This window comes from Pecten maximus, chromosome 13 (assembly GCF_902652985.1).
Source record: "Pecten maximus chromosome 13, xPecMax1.1, whole genome shotgun sequence".
In the NCBI taxonomy this organism is placed as follows: Eukaryota; Metazoa; Mollusca; class Bivalvia; order Pectinida; family Pectinidae; genus Pecten; species Pecten maximus.
In genome coordinates this window covers 36,920,006-36,945,128 of record NC_047027.1, presented here as the reverse complement: position 1 = coordinate 36,945,128, position 25,123 = coordinate 36,920,006, and the positions used below count along the sequence as shown (strand labels likewise).

Sequence of the window (25,123 nt, the reverse complement as noted above, 5' to 3'; positions counted from 1 at the left end):
ATTGACGGTTAACTACATGGTAATAGAATAGGTATATTTAAATTTTAGCTAGATTTATAGGTTAAGGAACAAGAATTACGCGTAATCATATGTCTCGCCTTTCCCGCTTTGTCAATAAATTCTCAAAATTCACTGTTGTTTACCCAAAAATAGGTGAACCTGATATCACATTACTTCCAAACCTTGCATAGGTGTTTAGTAGATTAGTATCATTAACTTCACCAAGTTTCAATTCAATCGGTTAACATTAACATTGTCAAAAGTGGACTTTAACGCAAATGTTGACGCCGCCGCCGCCGCCTTCGTCGGTGTTGGAAAAGCAACACCTTAGTCTTGCCTACCTCGACTATCGTCGAAGGCGAGAGAAAAACGAAATGAACCGTGATTGCGAATGTGTACAACAAAGATGGAATGTTCACTGTTCCAATGGTACACAGTTATATATATATTCAGCTAATTATAACTCAAGGGAAAACAAACTACCAGGGATTAATCTAGGATATAGGGGAAACTATTCATTCTTAAATGTACAGGGATGTGATTTCTTAAAGGGGAATGTTTACAAACAAGTTAGAACTTGTACAGTTGAAAACAAATTTTTCAAATGAAAACAGTTAAAAACACAAAGCAAATTTTTTTAGTTAGAACAAGAGGCCCAATGGGCCTGTATCACTCACCTGTATTAAATTTAAGTCATGTCTACGAGAAAGAATATATTCAAATAGGCTTTGTTATTTATCATGATATTCGCCAATTATAATCATTAATGACTATTGGCCTGTTGGTTATTCAAAAGAAGTTGTTAAATTTTTTCATGCATTTGACTTCTATGATGTGACCTTGGAAGTGGGTGAAGCATGCCATCTGCACTGTCCAAATATAGAGAAGTTGTTTGAAGATTTTAACACATTTGACCCCTGTGACCTTGAAAGTAAGTTATAAAGGTCATTCATTTTAACAAAGTTGATAGCCCTTTATCCCAGCATGCTACTGACGAAATATCATGAGCCTGGGCATTCTGGTTATAGAGAAGAAGTTGTTTAAGATTTTAATTCGTTTGACCCCAGTGCCCTTCAAAGTGGATCAAGGTTATTAATTTTAACAAACTTGAAAGGCCTTCATCCCAGGAGGCTACTTGTAAAATATCATGACTCTGGGCCTGTCAGTTATAGAGAAGAAGTCTTTGAAAGGAAAACGTTGACAGTGGACATCGCACCATGGCATAAGCTCATTTGCCTTTTGGGCAGGTGAGCTAACAATGCACAGTCAAATATTAAGAAAGTCAATCTTAGTATAGACATGTGAAGCTGATGACAATGCTACAGAATGAATAATAAGAGTATTATTGGATATATACATATAATGCAATTGCATCAAACATTGATGTCCAAGTTCTTATTAAGCTGACAATTCACAATGTTGAATACAATTTAGTCACAATGATATCATTATAATTAATCAATGGCGGGGCCACCATTATGATGTTATTTGAAATGGTATCATGATAAGTAACATAGTACATGTATGATACATGATAATATTATACACTTATAGTCATTAATCAGAATCAGAAAAGCCGTGCATGTTTAGATTATACATAGGTTATTTTTAAAATAAAAACAGAAATGATAATACAAACTGACAAATATTAGCATTTGAAATATAGGAGGTACACTACCAAATATTGTCGGCCTAGGCCTTTATCTGTTGCACCTTTTGTGCTGGTGTAATCAGTCTGCTAAAACGAATCGTTTTAAAGAAATTAAAATTGTGATCATTCCATCTTTATGTGTGGTCTAGACTACTTGGAAAAGACCAGCAGAGTCTTAAATGTATATAATTAACAATGTTAAATGGTAACAAATAAACAAGAAACCCAGATCTAGAGGGCCTGTATCACTCATTTGAATTGGACATTGCGTCCTGTGGGGTTTAAAGTGATCAGTTTATCGGTATTTGGCAAAGCTGAACAACACTTCATCCAAGAGACCTACTGATTCGTAGGCTATGTATCGAAAATTCCTAAATTAGTTCAAGGTCAGGGCCTATTAGTTTTTCAGAAGAAGGAACATGTAATGTAAAGGTTTGTATACAATGTATGTTTAACCCAGACCTGTGATTTTGAGGAAACCACCTTTCAGTATATCATCAGTCCTAGCTAGTACTGACCAAATATTGTTGGCCTAGGCCTTTTGATTGTGTACAATTATTTGACCCTGACCTTGGAAGTAGGTCAAAGTTATTTATTGAAGGAAAGTTTGTAGCACTTCATCATATCATGCTATTAATTGGCAGGATGAACCCTGAGAGTTAACGGGTACAGCGAATCTGCCATAATGGTGATTTCCGAGTCGTTGGTGAGGAAATATTTTTCAAGAGCATTGGTGTCAGAAGTGTCTAGTAGAGGATTTTCCAGAAAGGCTGTATCCAGACAGCTTTGTACTACATTATGGGTGAGGATATAGGTTGAGCTGTTGCCAGGTAGCTGCATTTTGGCAATGAAGTTGGTCTGTATTCTTGCCTGTAGTTGAGTCATTTTGCACGAGGGGCATTTGAATGTACTGGCAAATTTTTGTCGGGGCGATATGGTGAGGGTGGCATGGCAACTGTTGCAAGATTTTATAATCTCCACTGTGATGGATGTTGGAGTTCCAGATATTGTTACAGGCAGCAATGCTTCATCTTCCTTGATATCTACAATGTCATTGCAGATATCAATTGTGGTGCTGGGTGTTGTAGCGACAAACTTTTTCCCGTTCAAATCTTTTATGTTTACAGAGGTGCACCTGTAGGACTTTCCTACAACCACTTTGTTTTTATGGTCAGCCGAAAGTGCTAGTTTCACAGAGGCTGTGGAATCAGCTATGACCACATCTTTCAAGAGAATGTCATGTCCTGCCCTTGTCTTCCATGTCTGTGTGGTGAACTCACGAATAATTTGACCAGCGACAGTTACCTAAGAAAAAAAAGAAAACAATTCTATACCGGGTCAGGTACCGGTGCATGCAGATTTCGTCAAGACAAAATTCAACGACCATAATACAAAATTGTCAAGGAACTTTTCATACAGAATGAAAGACATTTTGCCTCAAATTTTGAGGTAACTTTTAACACCTTCTGGTATTTCAAATAACATCTTAATGGTGGCCCCGCCAATGATTAATTATAATGATATCAATGTGACTTAATTGTATTCATCATTGTGAATTGTCAGCTTATATATATCCAATAATACTCCTTCATAATAGTATTCATTCTGTAGCATTGTGATCAACTTCACAAAAAAAGTTCCTACCTTAGTACCTACCCAACTTTCACAAACAGGGTTGGGGAAGGGGAAACACACATACTTTTAAGGTTGGCCTGCTTAAATGCATGCATACTTACATTGGCTCCTGTTATTTGTTCTTGAACATCTGCGAGTTGAATTTGGGGCAGTGGTGTGTTGTGGCGTTGTTTAAAATGGAACTGCACATCAGTGGTAGGCAATGAGATTTGAGTAGTCTTTTTGCAGCAGATGCTAGTTCCGCTTGGTGAAGTCGGACCTACATATATGTAAATGAAAGGAAATTACATTGTATACCGTACAAATCCACAGTAGTGGTGCGCTGGTCATCGATTATAATCGAAAATTAATTGATTGCAGACAAATGCAGCGACAATCGATTATGAAAATTGATAATCAATTCTGTAAGTTCAATGAACATGTTTTCGGGTAAAAAATTGTCAAAAGTTATCTCCCCTCAAAAAGAAAAAAGTCTGGAAAAAAACTCGCTCACTGTAGTGCTGAGTATCGCTAGTAAATTCACAATACGATACGTATCACGATACACCAGTATTGCGATACGTATCGTGAAGTCAAACTACAACAATAAAAACAGACAAAGTGATTGTAATTTGTAATAAATGCATAACACGCTTTGTCATTTCCCATGTTCAATACACTCGCACAACACAACACAGGTTCATCAAATTAAAAATATTAATTCAATGCAAATCTTAATTAAACAAAAATGTAATAACAATACTAAAGTTGTCTGCTTATATTAGCATCATCTGTCAATGTATAAGATCGTTTGGATTTTTGAAAGATGATAATATAATCACAAACATGCATGCTGATGGGTCATAGATGCTTAATGGACCTCTAGGACAGATAACGGATGTTGTGAAAGGAGGATTCTCCTGAAGTACATGTACAGCGGGAATATACAACTCATCTTAGACAAGTTAGGTATAAAACCGCAAAGTCAAGACAATCTCAAGTTTACGGTAAATCTTTGTAGTTTACGGTTCAGCTTACCCTATATAAAACGTTAACATTTTCTCTTTAAAAAGTTGTAACGTTATGCCCAACCTGTTAGACGTCATCACATTGTCAGACCCACCGAAAATATAACAGCAGTTATAATTACGGCATCAGTATATAGCCATTGAAACATTTTAAACAGGAGTCGCAAATGCAGATAAATAACTACTTCCGTGTGTTAAGTAGTCTGTCCCTACAGTTCAAAAGGATGACATACACTTGTAAACCCGCTGGTAAAAGCCTGTCGATTAATAACAATAGCGTCAGCCATTTTGGTATAGTAAAAGATTGCGCAAAGGGATGTAACTCTTGAGATTCATAATTTCTAGGTAGGATACTACCAATGTTATAGTATTGCGATACGAATGTAACAAAACATGACTATATTACAGAATAAAGTTCTGATATGTTTCTTTTCAATAATGTAGTACTCATGTTGCGGGGAGGTTGGTCGCCATATTGGAATGACAGCTGAATGTAGTGAGTGAGAGGGGTTACCTCATGTCATGACCAATTGCAACAAATCCCAAAATGTTACCGTCAAATTTGTTTGGCAACTTCAAGATATCATATATGATGTAATTATTAAACAAAATCAATATCTTAAGTGTAGTCGGCCGGGAAAGGAAAATAAAAAATAAGAAATATTAAATTATCGCGCATTTCTTACCCTTTTGACATTTTCTATAGGAAGCATTATTACATAAACTAAATGTACAGAGCATCCTGGGAATCGTCAAGGCAGCATTTATGGTAAATAACGTCTTTACACTAAAAATAAACTATGGGGAAATCCAAGCACAGAATCCTGCTGATTCCCAAAATTAAAACAAAGTGATCCGCCCTTTGGTTGGACATTGCTATAATATAACGATATTGCGAATTCATTTAAATTTCAATAAATTGTAAAGTACATAATTGTTCGAGCTTAAAGTGGAAGTATACTTACTTCGGGACTTTGATACATTCTTCAGTCGTATAGGTGTTTTAGTCTCGGACGCATGCACAAAAAGCTGTCTTTGCTCGGGGGAGAATGCTACTAGGTGGTCATACGTTGACTTTTCCGTTTGGAGCAGACAGTTGAAATAATTTGTGTTGTTTCTTGCAGCTTTTTTCATTGGCGATGCATAATGAACATATCCAACAACATCCTCCATTTCATCGGCAGGCCTACGTTTCGCCGGTGTTGTTGAGGTCATTTTGTTGCTGGCCTTAGAGTAATTTTGTAAATTAGATAGGGCGCTATATAAATTTCGTATATTCGTATGTTGATGTTTCATGCCTAAATTATATGACATCTATATATGTTCAAGAAATCCCAAGCACCCTTGGGATGATCCATTCTGCTCAACACTTAGATATGAATTTAAAAGTAATTGTTACACTGATATTTTTTTAGAAGATTTGTTTTATTTTCCTGAACATGTTTCCCGGGATTGCTAACTTGTGAATATCATGGTTAGGAAATCAAACATCACAAAATAGCACTTATTGAGTAACACATACACATTTTGAACAGCATAAATTGTTATACAATATGCGCACTTTGCGGAGTAAAGACTTAATCGGGACAGAGACGTATATATATTTCTCTCATACCTGGCCATGTCGGATAGAGTTTGCCAATGTAAGAAAGCCATGTAAGATAAATCTTTCTCTCATACCTACGGGTGTAGTACCGGTTTATCCAATGCAATACACCTATGTCGCATGAGGCCGTATTACATGGCTACCCATGTAATACGGCTCTGATTATGACGCAACAATGAAAATATATGACGTTACGTCACGACGTTAACAAAATGGCTGTCTCCCTGTAAGACTTCGCATAAAAAACTTCGTAGAAATTAACTTTATCCTTCACTACGTAAGACAACATTTAATTTCATGCTCAAACATTGTTTGCCATTTAGGGGTATGCTGAATCAGATTCTGCTGTTTATTTTCCAAAATGTTCAATACAAAAATAGATAGAAAAAAGAGGAAATCGACGCGCGTGCGTCACATTTTTGGCGTTTGCGCTTAAAATGTATGAGAGAAAAATACTCTTTCATATGTACCGATGTAAGATAGGTCTATTCCACCCTCGGGGTGACAAAATGGGATAAAATATGACGATATAAGCTAACAAAAATAAACTATAAGATCACTAATCAAACTACATTTTTCAAATATTACCAATATTTTGCAATCATACATTTGTAGAGTAAACAACCTTTATCCTAAGATGCAATTAAGATTTTACTACGGACGACCATGTCCTTAAACCCGTAAGAGGCACTCCACCATATTGGCAAGCAACACAAAAAGATCTCTTTGCTATGCTACGTCAACTGGGACCACCAACATTATTTTGATTAAAGGGAGATAATTTGTTTACATGGATTATTTCCCTTGTTAGAGAGAGATTTTTTTCCCCCTATGAAGTAACGTTCTGCTACCCGATCTTTTTGATCATTATTAATATTTTTAAACAATATGAAAGTAAAACATCTACTTTCATTTAGTTCCTTAACTGAAATAACTCTGCACAAAAATAGATACTTGTATATGTACATCTGTTTTCCATATAAATGATTTCTAAGTTTATAGTAACTCTTGGAAAAAAAAAAAGTTGTGATTGCCAAAATCCTAAACTAATTAAAGCATTTTCTTTATTTTGTTTTTTTTTTCTTCAAAATAAGGTAATGAAATCCGGATTTACCGACTTAAGCACTTTCACTGTTTTGAAAAGATCGTTTTTGCTTGTCAGATAATTATAAGGCTTAGTTGTTTATGTAAGTAAAACAATTGTGACTTTCATATGTATATAATTACTGCGTTTTCTAATGTTTGGTTGGTCTGAATAAGGATGCTGTAATATTGTCATACGAACAGCTATAGAGGTAGAAAAGAAACTAACAATATTACACCTGAGCCACCTGTGTTCAAATTAGCATCCACCGGCCGAGAGTCGGATTAGTCACAGTTGACTGGCTCTTATAATTGACCCCTAGGGTTTACATGTTCTACCAATTAGGGCAAATTTGTTGCAAATAAACTGGTTTAGGTTTGGGTTTATGGTTTAAACCTGGTTTTCAAAACGGTTTGTAAACTAAAACTGGTTTGCTCTTGAGAAACAAATGCAAAATTCTAGTTTTCAATATGGTGTCTTTGGAAGAAAAGGCTTCAGAGCAGTATTTGAAACGTTTAATACCTCCTGAACGCACAAAAATCCCCCGAATAACTAATTATGTTGAAGACATACTTCCACAATGCAATGACAGGGAAACGCATGCAGTTCTAGCAGACTTTCTTTCAAACACAAGGGAAAAACTGTCATACCAATGGGAAAACAATTATTAATATTTATAATTTATATTTTATTTGTCCAGTCAAATGACACTACTATGAGCACGTAGCGCACTTCAAGAGCACATTCTGCATGTTGACAACATTCGCCATCTTGTTTTCAGATACGAAACCTTCCAAACCACAACCGGTGGTGGTTTGAATGGTTTAATAAACTAGTTTAGGTTTATCAGAAACAAATGAATGAACCGATTTCAGTTTAAATGTGGTTTGAAACTGGTTTACTCAACAAATGGAAAGTTTACAGAACCGGTTCGAAACTGAAACTGGTTTTAGGAGAACAAATTCGCCCTTAGTGTCAATGACCAAAGGTAAAAGCTGGGTATTGGACAACACTGAGGTTTGGTCTGATAATTATCTTACTGGCGGTCAATTAGGAATATCACTCCAACAAACTATTTTACTCTGGATTTTGCCCGAAAATCCCAGGTCCAATTTTTTTAGGATCGGCAAAAAAGGGTGTTGCCCGGGCAACTGGGGCAACACCCCTGATCATCATAGCGCCTTTAAATAAACCCCAATAAAAGTCTACTCCGTGTTTTCCGGGATCCGGTCCAACCCTGTTATTAGTGCGACCCAAACGAAGCGTTTTCGTGACCGATGCGAGGTTTCGTCATTTCCGGAAGACATCCAGGTAAGAAAGCACAGAGGAAAATTTGCTGAGGAAAAACATGAATTATTGATGATAATACATTGGTCAGGTCCGAAACTACGACAAACTTATTCCGATAAACAAACAAAGCACCGTGTATTGTGCACTATGCTTGTCCTACGGGATTTGGAGCTTCTCAAATGATGTTTTTGTTTCTGCGTATGATTCGATTGTTTTTGAAAATGGCGTCGTCTCAACCACGCGTGTCCAGAACGTTTTGATATGTGAAGACAGTGAAGTATTTTAGTGTATTAATTAGGATTGTGCATTCTTATGCGACATTGCCGGTAAGCTGTTTTTTTAGCAAAACAAGCAATTAGGCCTAACATGAAACTTCATCATGCATTTCTCACAGGGGCACGTTACAATAATGAATATAATATGAATGAAGGCAAAGCCTTAGAAGAGCGCAGCTACAATCACCTGACTCGCCGTTAATCAAAAGGAAACACAGGGACCTGCGAATAACACTATATAACAGTCTAAGAACTTGTACTACATTTTAAGATTTTTAGATTATTTGTTTTTGTCATTATTTTTTTTAATTATGCCACATTGCGTCTGCAAAATATGCTACAAAGTATACCAATAATAGGTCCTAATAAATCCCCCATTCCAAAACCAAAAAAAAAACCCCAAAAAACAACAACAACATGTTAACACCTTGTAAAATTAACAATGCATTACATCTATATGTATATCGGCTGAAATTCTTATTGTTTGTCCAGATGTGACTAGCATTGTCTTCACTTTGCATTGTCGGATTCCAGATGATCGCACATATCATATCCGTGATGACATGTGCACTGCATATCATGACATCATTAAATTATTCTACTGCCACATTACATATGCTACTAACAACGTAAAAGTGCCGACGATACAAGATTGTCATGATATATATAACAGGAAAGCGAATATAGTGCGCCTCCACAGCGGATCGAACCCGCGACCCTTATTTACTGGCCTGCCGCTCTACCGACTATAAGCTAAAGGGAAAAAAACCCATCACCGACACTAGAAGCAAGACGGCCGTATCACTATGTACTCTATTTACAATTAAAATCTGCCCCACTATTCTCACTTTTCAAACGTGTTCGTCTCGAACACACATTAACCCAGGTTTTATCCCCAACGAAGCCTCTCATTTTCTAAAACTTGCTCTCGGAGTGGTCAACGGCACCAAATATAACAGAAAAGCAAGTAGTCTCCACCGGGATCGAACACGCGACCCCCGGTTTACTAGTCAGCCGCTTTACAGACGAGCAAAAGGGCTAGAAGGCAACCGTATCACTATATAAACTGTTTTGGGTTTTGGTTCTGTTTTTGTTTTGTTTTTGAAGCACGGACATATATTAGTAGATCTATGTATATCTAAATCACCCACTTAGACTATTATTTGAAATATATGATAATTATTGAGGTTTTTAAATTGAAGTGAGTGCGTATTGAACAAGTTGTGAAAAACAGGTTTCGTTTTCCACACATAAAAACAAATTACAAAGTCCGTTTTCTCCTGGAAATTTTGGTATACGTAACGTCCTCACTATATGCTTAGACAATGAGAATTATAATGTGGAAGTTTGCAATAGAACATCATATAGATTTTGGAAAGATACGTGTCTCTGGATAGACTAATACAAACATCATGAAATCTCCTCATTCACATGTTTTGATACACGCTGTACAATGATAACTTGTGCTATATATTTTTCATTATGCCTTGTTGATCACAATATCTAGTAATTTAAGGCCAGGGTGTAAAGAGGTCGGCGCAGTAAGATTTTTTTGATTATGATAAAAAATATAATAAAAAATGCAACAACTACCGCAGTTAATGCAATCTATTCCCACTTAGAAAATACAGAAGATATTGCATTGTTTCCCTTAAATTATCACATATTTCAAAGACATCTGGAAGACGAAAACTCTTGAAATATATGGGATTAGAAAGGGCGGGAATCATTGGCGAAATCTTTGACGTTGAATTCTTATGACGTCATGCTTGACGACAACAGCACCATTCTGAATGGGATGTTCAACTCAGTAATATTTCAGGGTTTTCGGTTGTAACCTGGAAAGTTGTGCTTACAATACTGTTATCTACATGTAATGATAATACAATTAAAAACTGTTCTATGTAACGCACATATGCAGCAAAATAACCTCTTAGGCCACTCTCGCATCCAATTTGATCAGCACCGAAACTGGGAGGGTTCAGATTTAGGTAACTAACAAAATATCTGAAGCCAATCAAATTCGCAAAATACATTTACCTCGTCAGTCAAAAGAAAAATAGAAATGGTAACTTTTAAATGAATCATGCCTTTGACATGCATGGGTTGTGTGGATATTTCGAGAATTAATTAAGTAATTTGAACTAACTTTCAGTTATTTGTTCTACGAGAGAGAAAAAGCAGTCAGATCTCGTCCTGTAGGGAATGAGATTTCAAACATGGCTGCCTCTACTGGAGGCGCGCGACTTTTCCCGCGGGACACAATTTCAATGTTGAAGGGGTATAGATTTGATTGGAAATATAGCTTATACACATGTTGTCTTAAAGAGAGCTTCGCTCTCGTGCCCTTCGGGCGCGATGAGCTGCGCTCTTATAATGTATAGACTAGGCCTACTGCAGTACAGTATATAAAAGGAAACCGGTCAACTCTTGGAAGTAAAGTGCACCTTCCCGGAGTTGGATGAAAACACGAAATATTCATTATATAAAATAAACTAGTAAAATTGGTTGTGGAAGTTTGTGGTTTGTTTTCATATAGATATCGAGATCTATACTAGGCATATAAATTCAATAATAAAGCTGATTAAGCTTTAATTTTTCCAAGTACAGAATTCAATTTCAGATGCCTGATTATGGCCTGCTGTATTTATATGTGCACATGTTGCGTCAAAATTCATGTACTGTATAGATGCTTTTAATCGCCAGGGATTTAATTTTGCTATATTCACTGTCCGCGAAATTAAATACCAGCAGATAATCCCAAATATATCTTATGTCAAGATATTTATTTATTTTTAGGTCATCTGACCCGAAATGTTCACCACGCGCAGTGTTTTTCTGTATGACTGGGTACGCCAAACGAACCCATCCCCAATACATGATTTTACCCTATACAGCTATAGACTGTCTTATACTAGATTTACTTTAACAGTTACCTGTCGGTCTGATTTTATATTTATAGTGACTTATTGAGATGGTCGTTTGTTTGTTGTCGTCTGCCCTGTTTTAATTTTTCCTTGTGAACACAATAATTTTCTTGGACGAATTTGAAAATCAGAATCATATGACCATAACAGAGTAATGTCCCTTTGAAATAAAATCATAATTATACGCAACATTATATCAACGACGGGTCGGTCATCATATGGTATACCATGCACTGTTCGTCCGTTAACTTTTCGTTGTAAGTGCTCTCGTACCTTTATTTATGGAAAGATTTTCATGAAACCTGCTACAAAATTAATGTTCTTTAGCCCAATAGTTCATAATTATTTTTACCGAAGTGATGTAGAAAATGCTAAGAACTTTTATTTTTCCTTAAATTCCTCTAAGCTTTTTCGTAGTACAACCAGAAGCAATGTTTAACATATATTACAGGTTTTTGGCTGATATTTGATCTTTTTGCGTAATAGCATTGTAAATTTTCTAGAATAAGGTCCATTATTTAACATTTCCTAGTTACCCCTCTCTGAATTTTATTTATCAATGAATTTTTATGAATCTTGAAATTAATACAAATATTAATTCTAGACCACAATAGCTCTAATCATTTTTGTGTTACAGAATTTTGTGATTAGGTTTAGCAGAGTTATGCCCCTTTGATATTTTCAAATATGGACTCAAGGTCCCGTGAGATTATGCCGTACGGCATTCCGTCCGTAAACAGTTGCTTAAAATTTTTACTAGTCATAAAGCTGTGAATGAATTTTAACCAAATTTGGTGAGAAAGTTCAAACATCCTTAGGGACAGGGGATCAGATTTTGCATGAATGGTGGTTCTGACCCCCAGGAGACCAGAGGGGCGGGGCCCAATAGGGGAAATTGAGAAAATTCCTTTAAATCGCTACTAGATCTAGTCATAAAGTTCTTGATGGATTTTAACTAAATTTGACCAATAACATCCTTGGGGACAGGGGAACTAATTTTGCATAAATGGTGGTTCTGACCCCCTACCGACCCTAATTTTCAACATAACCCATAAGACATGTGAGACATATTTTTTTGGCCTTACAACGACTGATATGTCATAATTCACAGTGCTACAACGGATGTTCATGCATGTGTATGCAGTCGAATATCTATGTCTTTTATGAATTATATTATATTCCTAAATTTGGTATTTGGTTGTAATATATATTGAATATCTAGATTGGTCAGGAAATCAACTGAAAACAGCCGTCATGTAGATGAGATTTCTGCGGCATGCAGTCAAGATGAACAATATTTAAAAGAATGACATTTTCGATTATATGTTATTAGATTAGATCATCTGACCTGAAGAGTCGGGGATGACCTATTATATAGCCATTGTGTTTCGTGCGTCGTAAACTTTTCATATTATGAACATATCAAATTCCACCACCATTGGGATTTGGTTAGAACTTCCCTGTACTGATCCCCCAACCAAGTATTGTTGATTTTTGGGTCAGTCTAAAATCCAAGATGGGTGCCATGGAGACCATCTTGATTTATGACAGTCAAATGCAATTGATAATGAAAAATTGTTCATGATTGACATAAGTTCATAATAAAATAAAAACTGAGTGACCTATATCGTTCACAATAAATTGTACAATGTATTTTAATGGTAAGTAGCTATAGCGGTTCATCTAAGTTATAGCTACCGACGTTAAACATCTTACAAATATTAGTGTAATTTTCAGCATTATCTACACACATAGTTTGATTTGGGAGTTCATCTTCTGTATTTTAGTGATCTTGCCCCATGACAATGTTGTTTGATGCTATCACAAGAAAGTAAACAGCAACATGTGTAGCTTCGATGTTCCCATACACACATCCATCTTGCATACACAGGGAGGTGATCATCCTTAATGACCTTGTTTGTTAATTGGTCCCCCACTAGGGGGGGATATAGGTTAGCGCTGTGTCCGTCTGTCTGTACATTCTTCCACACTATATTTTGTCTGGGCTCTATGTCCTACACTACTCATCACTGGAACTTCATACTTGGGGCATGACATGTTTGCCTAGGCGAGGCGGTGTGGCATGTACCAAATGTAGGTCACCCTCACCTACATTTTAACCTTTGACCTACATCAAAGAAAATTATGTCCTATGCTACTTGTCACTGGAACTTCTTGCTGAATTGATTCACATTTATACTACCAACTGCAAAAAACATCTTGGATCACAGTGCTGCATGCTAAAATTAGGTCACACAGCCCCTTATTTACTGAGTTATGGACCTTTGTTTGTGTAAAACATCTGATTTTGTGTAATAACCTCAAAGCTTATATGTGAATACATGTTTAGACGTCACAGTACTGTGTAGTACAATTATTTCACATGGTTTGATATATTTTTAGCTCACCTGGACCGAAAGTCCGGTGAGCTTATGTCATAGCGCAGCGTCCGTCGTCCGTCCGTCGTCCGTCCGTCCGTCCGTCCGTCCGTCGTCCGTCCGTCCGTCGTCCGTCAACATTTGCTTCAAATCGCTACTAGTCAAAAAGTTCTAACTGGATTTTGACCAAATTTGGCCAGAAACATCCTTGGCAGAAGGGGAACAGATTTTGCATAAATGGTGACTCTGACCCCCGAGGGGCCAAAGGGGCGGGGCCCAATAGGGGAAATAGAGGTAATTCCTTTAAATCGCTACTAGTCATAAAGTTATGAATGGATTTGAACCCAATTTGGTCTGAAACATCCTTGGGGGAAGGGGAACAGATTTTGCATAAATGGTGACTCTGACCCCCGAGGGGCCAAAGGGGCGGGGCCCAATAGGGGAAATAGAGGTAATTCCTTTAAATCGCTACTAGTCATAAAGTTATGAATGGATTTGAACCCAATTTGGTCTGAAACATCCTTGGGGGAAAGGGAACAGATTTTGCATAAATGGTGACTCTGACCCCCGAGGGGCCAAAGGGGTGGGGCCCAATAGGGGAAATAGAGGTAATTCCTTTAAATCGCTACTAGTCATAAAGTTATGAATGGATTTGAACCCAATTTGGTCTGAAACATCCTTGGGGAAAGGGGAACAGATTTTGCATAAATGGTGACTCTGACCCCCGAGGGGCCAAAGGGGCGGGGCCCAATAGGGGAAATAGAGGTAATTCCTCTGAATCGCTACTAGTCATAAAGTTATGAATGGATTTGAACCAAATTTAGTCAGAAATGTCCTTGGGGGAAGGGGAACAGATTTTGCATAAATGGTGACCTACCCTCGAGGGGCCAAAGGAGCGGGGCCCAATAGGGGAAATAGAGGTAATTCCTTTAAATCGCTACTAGTCATAAAGTTATGAATGGATTTGAACCCAATTTGGTCAGAAACATCCTTCGGGGAAGGGGAACAGATTTTGCATAAATGGTGGCTCTGACCCCCGAGGGGCCAAAGGGGCGGGGCCCAATATGGGAAATGGAGGTAATTCATTTAAATCGCTACTCGTCATAAAGTTATGAATGGATTTGAACCCAATTTGGTCTGAAACATCCTTGGGGGTAGGGGAACAGATTTTGCATAAATGGTGACTCTGACCCCCGAGGGGCCAAAGGGGCTGGGCCCCAATAGGGGAAATAGAGGTAATTCCTTTAAATCGCTACTAGTCATAAAGTTATGAATGGATTTGAACCCAATTTGGTCAGAAACATCCTTCGGGGAAGGGGAACAGATTTTGCATAAATGGTGACTCTGACCCCAAAGGGGCCAAAGGGGCGGGGCCCAATAGGGGAAATAGAGGTAATTCCTTTAAATCGCTACTAGTCATAAAGTTATGAATGGATTTAACCCAATTTGGTCAGAAACATCCTTGGGGGGAGGGGAACAGATTTTGCATAAATGGTGACTCTGACCCCCGAGGGGCCCAATATGGGAAATAGAAGTAATTCCTTTAAATCACTACTAGTTATTAAGTTATGAATGGATTTGAACCCAATTTGGTCAGAAGCATCCTTGGAGGAAGGGGAACAGATTTTGCATAAATGGTGACTCTGACCCCCGAGGGGCCCAATATGGGAAATAGAAGTAATTCCTTTAAATCACTACTAGTTATTAAGTTATGAATGGATTTGAACCCAATTTGGTCAGAAGCATCCTTGGAGGAAGGGGAACAGATTTTGCATAAATGGTGACTCTGACCCCAAAGGGGCCAAAGGGGCCAAAGGGGCGGGGCCCAATAGGGGAAATAGAGGTAATTCCTTTAAATTGCTACTAGTAATAAAGTGATGAATGCATGTTCTAAAAACAATTCTTGAGGACTTTCAGACCTTAGATAGTCTGGACTTCATTAATCTTTATAGCAGTTCCGATTCCCACACTATAATCATATATAGCATTGTTTGAGATTTACAAATAAAACAAATTGAATATGAACATTATTTTGACATTTGGTCTAATTCAACCAGGTGAGCGATACAGGCCCCATGGGCCTCTTGTTTACAGTTACGACCCTTTGTTGATTTTGCTTCTCTGCAACATATCTTCAACATAATTTTGTGTAGTAATCTAAAACATTCTGTATGTGAATACATCTTGAGATCGTGTTGTGTTGCATACTGAAATTAGGTCACACAACCTGTTTTAATGTGCCCACCCATAAGGTGGGGTGTGTGTAATGGTGTGGTCATATCTGTCAATATTTAGCACGTCTATAACTTTGCTAGTAAATTACTTTATTACTTTGGTGATAGATCACACACTTTTTCCTTGCACCAAGTTGTTCAGATTATGCAAATTTGAAGGTCATCAAGATCAGTATTACTATTTTAAGGCTATTTTAGAAACATTTGGTATTTTAGGTTGTCTACAGCTTTCCAGGTAAAGTACTTTACTGATTTTGATGATACCTTCCGTTCGTCTGTGGACAAATGTTTATATCACTTAGATGCTCTCAATTGAGTAACATTTTGTTATAACATTATAAAGCAAAGTTGTTCGAAATTAAAGGAGTCAACTAACCCAAGGTCACCAGATTAAAGGTCAAGGTCACATGGGTCCAGAGATCAAGGGCAGATTTCTGTATCTCTCAACTGGTAAACATTTTGTTATGACATTATGAACCAAAGATGGATAGAATCAAACAAAGAGGCATCTGACCCAAGGTCACCAGGTCAAAGGTCAAGGTGATATTTCTGTATTTTTCAACTAGTTTTTTGGTATGACATTATGAAGCAAAGATGGATGGAATCAAACAAGGAGTCACCTGATGTGACCCAAGTTTAAGGTCACCGGGTCAAAGGTCAAGGTCAGATTTCTGCATCTGTCAACTGGTAAACCTTTTGTTATGACATTATGTAGCAAAGTCTTAGATGGATGGAATCAAACAGAGTCACCTGGCCCAAGGTCAAGGTCAGGTTTCTGTATTTCTCAACTGGTTAACATTTTGTTATGACATTATGAAGCAAAGATTTATGGAATTGATCCCCTGGCTCAAGGTAAAAATTAAAGTTCAAGGTCATTATGTCCAGATCTAGAGATGAAGGTCAGATTTGTGTATATCAACTGTTTGCTTCCCTGTGGTTGCTTTTTAAGCCTACGGTGAAACATCAACCTCAAGACTGGGTGGGTGGCATCTGCTTGATAATTATGGGAGATGTATGATTGCTGAAGTAAGGGGCATTTCCATCATTAGAAAATGCTGATGAAGCAACAAGTGACAGGTTTTAAATTACATTATTTATTTCTGCAGACTGAGAATGCCACGAAAGAAGAACTGGCGTAAAGGGTTGGCGAAGAAAGGTGTTGGTAAGTTGGGACTCGAGGATCCTGGCCTCGTTAAACACAGGAACAGAGACTGTGAGGATCCTGCCCTCCTAAAAACAGGATCAAACATGACAAGTGACAGACTCGAGGATCCTGGCCTCGTTAAAAAGAGGATTGGCGACTGTGAGGATCCTGCCCTCCTTAAAACAGGATTGAAAAAGCCTTTGGGCCTTAGACAAATTGATGAGCCTTCGGGCCTTAGACAAATTGATGAGCCTTCGGGCCTTAGACAAATTGATGAGTCTTAGGGCCTTAGACAAATTGATGAGCCTTCGGGCCTTAGACAAATGGATGAGCCTTGGGGTGTTACACATATTGATGAGCCTTCGGGCGTTACACATATTGATGAGCTTTCGGGCGTTACACATATCGATGAGCGTTCGTGCGCCGAGCCTCCAGTTGATAAACCACCTGGTGCCCAAACTGTTGTTCATGATCTTTCAAGTACAGAAACACTTGCAGACCAGCCTTTTCGTGAGAATATTGTGAAAACATGTGGGAAGACTAAAAATAAAAGCAAAGAAGCCACTGTGAAAAACCAGGTAAATAAAAATACCACAAAAGCTACTTGCAACCGGAAGAGACTCCATAATATAATGCTAATAACTGCAAAAGCAGATAGAAAAGATAGAAGCAAGGCAAGAAAAAGTCATGATGTTGATATTGATGAAAGCTTCAAGGGTGAAAATAGCAAGAATACACCACACAAAAAGGGAAAACGCAATAGTAAAAAAATCCGTATATCCAAAACAAGATATTCATGTGACAAGGCAACACACTCTACAAGGATTAAAACAAAAAACATGAAAATAAAAACAAGTACAGAAAAAAGGAAAACGTCATATGACGTGAACAGAACACGCTCTAAAAGACGAGCAGGTGCAAAGAAAACTGACGAGAACAGTGTGAGGGAAGCAAAGAAAACAAATATTGTTCAAACTCGGACTGTAAAGAAAGCAAATGATACCATGATCACACATGACAAATTTGAAGGAAAGAAACCAGGTAATAAATTTGACAAAATGTCCAAGAAGCCGTGTGTTAAGAAACAAAAATCTAGAGAAAATGAAAATACTGCGTTGTCGATAAGTGACGAAATGAAAAAGGAGGTAGAACAAAGGATAGAAGTTTTATCCAGTCCACTAAGTGGGAAAACATGGAAAGTTGATGATTTAGATGATTGCGAGTATATTAGTGATGAGGAAGAAGTTATGTTTGAAAGTGAAACGGGACCGACACTATTCAATTTCAACCCATTATCTACTGCAACACAACAGAACTTGACGCAACAATTGGGAATTGCTTATGATTTTGATTCTCCAACTGTAAGCACACGTGTTAGCACATTGGGTAAACCGAAACAGACAAAAAGTATTGTAGGAGATGGTAACTGTTTTTTTAGAGCACTGTCGTATAGTATTTGTAAGGATGAAACGCATCATAGAAAAATTCGACACGACACAGTTATACACATGGTCCAGAATAGTCACCAATATAACACTCACTTGAGGTCTGGTTATAAATCGGTTAGCGACTGGGTGATGAAGAAGAAAATGCTTGAAAACGGAACATGGGCTACAGAAATTGAAATATTGGCCGCTGCTGATTTTTTAGGTACTGACGTATACATTTATGAAGATAATTTGGCATCCTGGTTGAAATTTTCGGCAAAGCAGGTAGATAAAAACAGAGAAGTAGAACAAGAAGCCATATATCTGATACATAGATATAGAGCACACTATGATGTAGTTGTGTGTGTAGAAGATACAGATGAAAACGTTGAAACGTTTGCTGGTTCTAATCGAACAAGTGTTTTTAAAGACGTAAATTCATGCAGGAACTCTCTCAAACAAACAAAGTTATCTCACAAGCGTAAGCTATCCATGAATCCATGTGCAGACACTGTTACCAAGAAAACACAACCGATGGAACCTAAAAAACTGTATTCAGTACAAACAAACCCTTGTGAAGCTGTAAAAGGAAACTTTCATCAGGGGCACCCTAGGTTTTTAGACAATGCTGGAAAACAGTGTGTAATGAACAGCTTAGCCGCTCTCATATACAGTCGAGAAAAACCTATTGGTACATGGATAAGCTCGGACCTAGATCACATTCTTGTTAAAGGAGATGAAATATATGGGTTCCTTCAACAGAGTTCTACAATGCGTCACGATTATGTGTCTATTGATGAAGTACCGAGAGAATTAGATTGTTACGGGAAATTGTATCAGTTTGAATTCCAAGAACCACTTGAAGGAACGCTGGGACACACAGGTGAAGATCTAGATATATTACTGTTTGTGACTCTGAATGAGGCATTACTTGCTGCTTTGGATCAACGTGAAAGTCACGGTGCATTTATCACATTCAAAGGAAACACCTTTATCGTTCTTAAAGAAAATGGTGGATACTTCGTGTTTGATTCTCATTCGAGAAACGCTACAGGTTTGCAAACACCATGTGGCGCGAGTGTTCTTTTGAATTATTGTGATGTTGAAGATGTTTACAATCACTGTCTGAATTTAGCAACTTCAATGAACTATAGTGCATTCGACAGGTTTGAAGTTACAGCGGTAGCTGTTAAGCAACAAGAATTGTCAATCACCCACTCAAATGATATACGGCATGACCTGGTTGTATTAGACGAAGGTATATATTCGAGTGAAAGTTTGCATATACAAAACCCAATAGCATCAACAAACGAATGTGCGGTTACAACAGAAATGATCACAGATATGACTGACAATATAGATCCACCATGTTCAAAAAGAAAACGGAAAAGAAAATCATATATGCAACAAAAAAAGGAAAGGAAATTAGCGAGACGCGGAAACAGATTACTAGAAAGTGTCGGACTAAACGAAGAATATATGACCATCGGTGCATTGAAGCATGAGGATGAACATTGTATTGAAGAGAAAAAAGCACAAAATAGAATGAGAATGAAAATAGAATACCATGAAAATGTGCTCTATAGAGAAAGTAAACTATCTGCATCTAAACGAAAGTATGATTGTGATGAACAGTATCGTGATCACAAATTAACTGCCTATAAAACAAAGTACCAATGCGATGAGCAACACCGAGAACGCAAAATAACTGCATCTAAACAAAAATATGAAGATGATGAAGCGCACCGTGAAACTGTCAAAACGTATTCAAAAAGGAAATATGAAGGTGACGAGGAGCACCGTGAAAACGTAAAATCGTATTCAGAAAGAAAATATGAAGCTGACGAGGAACACCGTGAAAATGTCAAAACGTATCCAAAAAGGAAATATGGAGGTGACGAGGAGCACCGTGAAAATGTCAAAACGTATTCGAAAAGAAAATATGAAGGTGACGAGGAGCACCGTGAAAATGTCAAAACGTATTCGAAAAGAAAATACAAGTTTGATGTCCAGCACAAAAATGTTTTGAAAACTTCTTCGAAGATGAAATATAAAAATAGCGAGAAATGTAGGGACGATCTTAAAGAAAGAGTTCAAACAAAAAGAAAATGTTTGCAGGAACAACAACGTGATATAGACCTTGTAACAGAAAACTTTTTGAAAAAAATTAAAGAGTTTCCAGAATATGTTTGTGCAGTTTGTAATAAATTATTGTTCAAAACACAGGTATTGAAGTGTAAAAAGGATACATATATGCAAAAAGAAGAAAACATCAGTGAAATAGCGAATATGTGCATATCCGAGAAGTATTTCACCCCTTGTAAAGACGCTGAAAATCATGAATGTTCGAGTAGATGTAATTTATGGATTTGTTATACATGTCACAGGAAAATTCAACAGGGTAAAATTCCATCTGAGGCTAGTGTTAACAAAATGGAGACGAAATCAATTCCTGAAGAACTGCAGTGTTTGAATCCAATTGAAAGACATTTGATTTCTATTATTGTGCCATTTATGAAAATGATACCTTTACCTAAAGGAGGACAGCATGGTGTTCACGGACCTGTTGTATGTGTACCCGCAAATATAAATATGTCTATCACAACCTTACCAAGGTGTGAAAACGATAACCAATTGATACGAGTCAAACTGAAGAGAAAGCTTTCATACAAGGGTCATTATAGTTATCATTTTGTACAAACGAGTCGTCTTGAAAAAGCAATAAAGTTTTTGAAGAAAGAAAACAAATGGTACAAAGATGTGGAGATAGACGAATGTTGGGAAAATCCCATTGAGGAAAACAAAGTATGTATAGAAGGACAAACTGGTGGTGTAGATGAAAACACAGAGACAACCGATGATGGTGTTGATGACAGACTTCATGCCATGCCACTAGATACTTGTTTGCAACCTGCCGACATAGGACAGGAAGTTCTTGATCAGTATTTTGATCAAATCTTTTCAATTGCTCCATGCGAGAAAAATCATCCGATCAGTTTGTTAATGGAAAAGGGCGTTGAAGCAAAAGCATTCCCTGTACTTTTTCCAGATGGAGAAAATGTATTCAGTGATAACCGTGATACTGCTCTCACATTGTGCAGGTATTTGCATAATCGATTGATGAATGTAGATAACCGTTTTTTCTGAAGATACTAATTTCATATTTTTCGCACAGTACTTATCCGAACTACAACAAGTGATATCGAACGTGTCTATAGCTTTAAGAAAAGTTACTGGTATAGGAAAAGATGGACAGCAAGTAACATCACAAATGTTAAAAAATCAGGAAAATGTCAAATCCATTTTGAAAAATGACGACGGCTATAAATTTCTGAAACCCGTAAGAGGCACTCCGCCATATTGGCAAGCAACACAAAAAGATCTCTTTGCTATGCTACGCCAACTCGGGCTACCCACATGGTTTTGTTCGTTTTCTGCAGCTGAAATGAGATGGAGTGATGTAATCGAATGCATTTTAAAGCAGCAGAATGACAAGAGAAAAGTGGATGGAATGGACTGGAAAATGAAGAACGACATTTTGAAAAGCAATCCGATAACAGTTGCAAGAATGTTTGAGCATCGTTTTCATTCTTTCTTAAAAGAAGTAATAATGTCCAAAGCAGCTCCAATAGGTAAAATCAATGACTATTTTTACAGAGTTGAATTTCAACAAAGAGGATCACCACATACTCATTGCTTTTTTTGGGTAGAAAATGCTCCACAGTTAGACAAAGATGACGATGTAGATATAGTTGATTTTGTTGATCAATACATATCATGTGCAATACCTTCAGAACATGAGCCAGAAATGCGTGAAATAGTAACAAGTGTACAGCAGCACAGCAAACGACATTCCAAATCATGCAAAAAAAAGTGGGAAAGTATGTAGATTTAATTTCCCTAGACCTCCATCAAACAATACATTTGTGTCACGTCCAGCTAGTAATATGAAAGACCTGAAACAGAGTGAACCCACTATGAGTGCTGAAGAATTTGACGAAGTTTGTGCGCATAACCTAAAGGTTGGCGGCATGCCTGTTGAAACAGCCAAAAAAATGTTAAGTGATATTTGGGAGTATATGGCAAATGAAGAAAACGAAAACATAACCGTTGATGATATCTTTAAGCAACTCGGTTTAACACAATCCTTATTTGAACAGGCTTGCAATACTCTAACAAAGAGGACAAACGTCGTTTTGAAAAGGGAATCAGTATAACCCCCATTTACTTCATTGTTGGAATGCAAATATGGATATCCAGTACGTCACTGATGCTTATGCATGTGTAGTATACATGGTGTCATACATAGCCAAAGCAGAAAGAGAAATGAGTCAAATACTTGACCATGCTCAAACAGAAGCCAGAGAGGGAAATGTTGATGCAGAACAGGCAATGAAAAAATTAGGAAGTGTATATCTTCATCCCCGTGAAGTAAGTGCACAAGAAGCAACATTCAGGGTTTGTAATTTAAGATTAAAAGAAAGTTCAAGAAAAGTACAGTTTATACCAATTGGTGACAATCCAGTTAGAATGAGTCTTCCACTCTCAATTATCAAGGCCAGATCAGAAAACGATGATAGTAGCATATGGATGTCCAGTTCTGTTGATAAATATAAAGCAAGACCAAACAAGGAAGAGTTTGAAAATATGTGTTTAGCTACATTTTGCGCTGAGTACAGAGTTTTATCATCAACCGAAGTTGCACAAGATTGTAAACACCGCAGCACCGTTTACACTCTACATAATGGCTTAGGATCCATAATGAAAAGAACAAGAACAGATATCGCTGTTATACGATACCCTCGTTTTTCAATTACACGAGCACCAGAGAAATATTTCCAGAGCATACTTCAACTTTTTCTACCATATAGAGCAAATGTACAATTAAAGCCAAATGGGTTTGAAACACACGAGGAGTTTTATAATACGGGTTATGTTAAATTTGGACCTAATGACCCATTGAACGAGGTGAAATCGATTGTAGATACGAACCGCAGTTTCTTTGAGAAAGATATAGATATGCTCGATAATGCTGAGAATGCGTTAGAAAATGATGGACCTCGAGAAGATGCATGGGCACAGATTTGTCCTGAAACTGAATCAGAACGCATTGAATGTGAGCACGAAAGATCAAACACAAAACAAAATGAAGACGGTATTGAAGGAATACCTGATTTGGTTTGCAAAACGAATAACAAAAATATAGAAATATGTCCAACAGTGGTAACAAGAGAGGAAGGATTGTCCATAATGAGATCAATGAATGTCAAACAAAGCGATGTATTTTCAAAGATAAGGAAATGGTGTCTCCACACAATCCATGGTACGAATCCTTTCCCGATACATGTCTTCCTCACTGGAGGAGCTGGTACTGGAAAAAGTCATCTGATCAAAGCAGTATATTATGAGTGCACACGACTTTTTGCGCCTACATTGCGAAATCCAGATGATGTATCCGTTTTATTAGTTGCTCCAACTGGCGCAGCGGCATTTAATATCGGTGGTTCAACCATTCACAACGCATTGGCAATACCAGTAGAGGCCACCGCAACATACCAACCCCTTGGTGATGAAAAGTTGAATAGTTTGCGAAGCAAATTAGGTCAGTTACAGCTGCTTATTATTGACGAGATATCGATGGTTGATAAGAAATTGCTTTCATATATTCATGGCCGCTTAAGACAAATAAAGCAGACCGGTGATCATTCCCCGTTTGGCAACGTTAGTATTTTAGCTGTTGGAGACTTTTATCAACTTCCTCCTGTTAAAGGCAAATCTTTGTATACCAAAGATATTTTCTATGATTTGTGGAATGACAATTTTTGTGTCGTAGACTTAAACGAAATCATGAGACAAAAAGACGACAAAGAATTTGCTATGGTGTTGAACCGATGTCGAGTAAAAACCAAAAAGGACAATTTGCTCAATAATGATAGAGAACTATTGTCCAATAGAGAAACGGGCGAAGAAAGTAACGCAATCCATATTTATGCTTGTAATGACCAGGTTGATGAACATAATCTAAACACATTACACACAATTTGCAACGATCCTGTCAGTATTGAAGCGGAAGATTGGACAAAAGATGAACGCAGTGGAAGAATGACCCGAAAAGAAACGCAAGCCAGAAAATGTACTTTGCCAAGCTCGCTATGGCTTTCAGTTGGCGCTCGTGTTATGCTTACAAAAAATGTTGATGTGTCCGATGGACTTGTTAATGGTGCGTTTGGGACAGTTAAACAGTTGGTTAAAGATAACAGTAGCGAAACAGTGAAATGCGTTGAAGTTTGTTTTGATAATAAAAAGGTTGGTCTAAAACAAGGAAGAAAAGTGGGCAATAATACATTTGTAATGGTAGAACGTCAAGAAGAAATAATAGGCAGAAACAGTAGAAATACAAGACGACAATTTCCGTTAAAACTAGCTTGGGCATGTACTGTTCATTAAGTTCAGGGTTTAACGACC

General features: G+C 37.4%; 1 protein-coding gene across 1 annotated transcript; it reads right to left on the bottom strand.

The window, feature by feature from the left end:
• Window positions 1–294: 294 nt before the first annotated feature.
• On the bottom strand, window positions 295–5,508 carry LOC117340741. Its single transcript, XM_033902503.1, has 3 exons — window positions 5,259–5,508; window positions 3,388–3,545; window positions 295–2,956 (listed from the first exon to the last, which is right to left on the bottom strand). The coding sequence occupies exons 1-3, from the start codon at window positions 5,506–5,508 to the stop codon at window positions 2,285–2,287; spliced, it is 1,080 nt and encodes a 359-aa protein (XP_033758394.1). The 3' UTR covers window positions 295–2,284.
• Between the last annotated feature and the right edge of the window lie 19,615 nt (window positions 5,509–25,123).

Coding starts and splice junctions, on each gene's coding strand:
- LOC117340741 (XM_033902503.1), bottom strand. CDS start 5,508: ATGACCTCAACAACACCGGCGAAACGTAGGCCTGCCGATGAAATGGAG. Junction 3,546..5,258: donor GAATGTATCAAAGTCCCGAA/GTAAGTATACTT, acceptor ACATATATGTAG/GTCCGACTTCACCAAGCGGA. Junction 2,957..3,387: donor AACAAATAACAGGAGCCAAT/GTAAGTATGCAT, acceptor TTTTTTTCTTAG/GTAACTGTCGCTGGTCAAAT.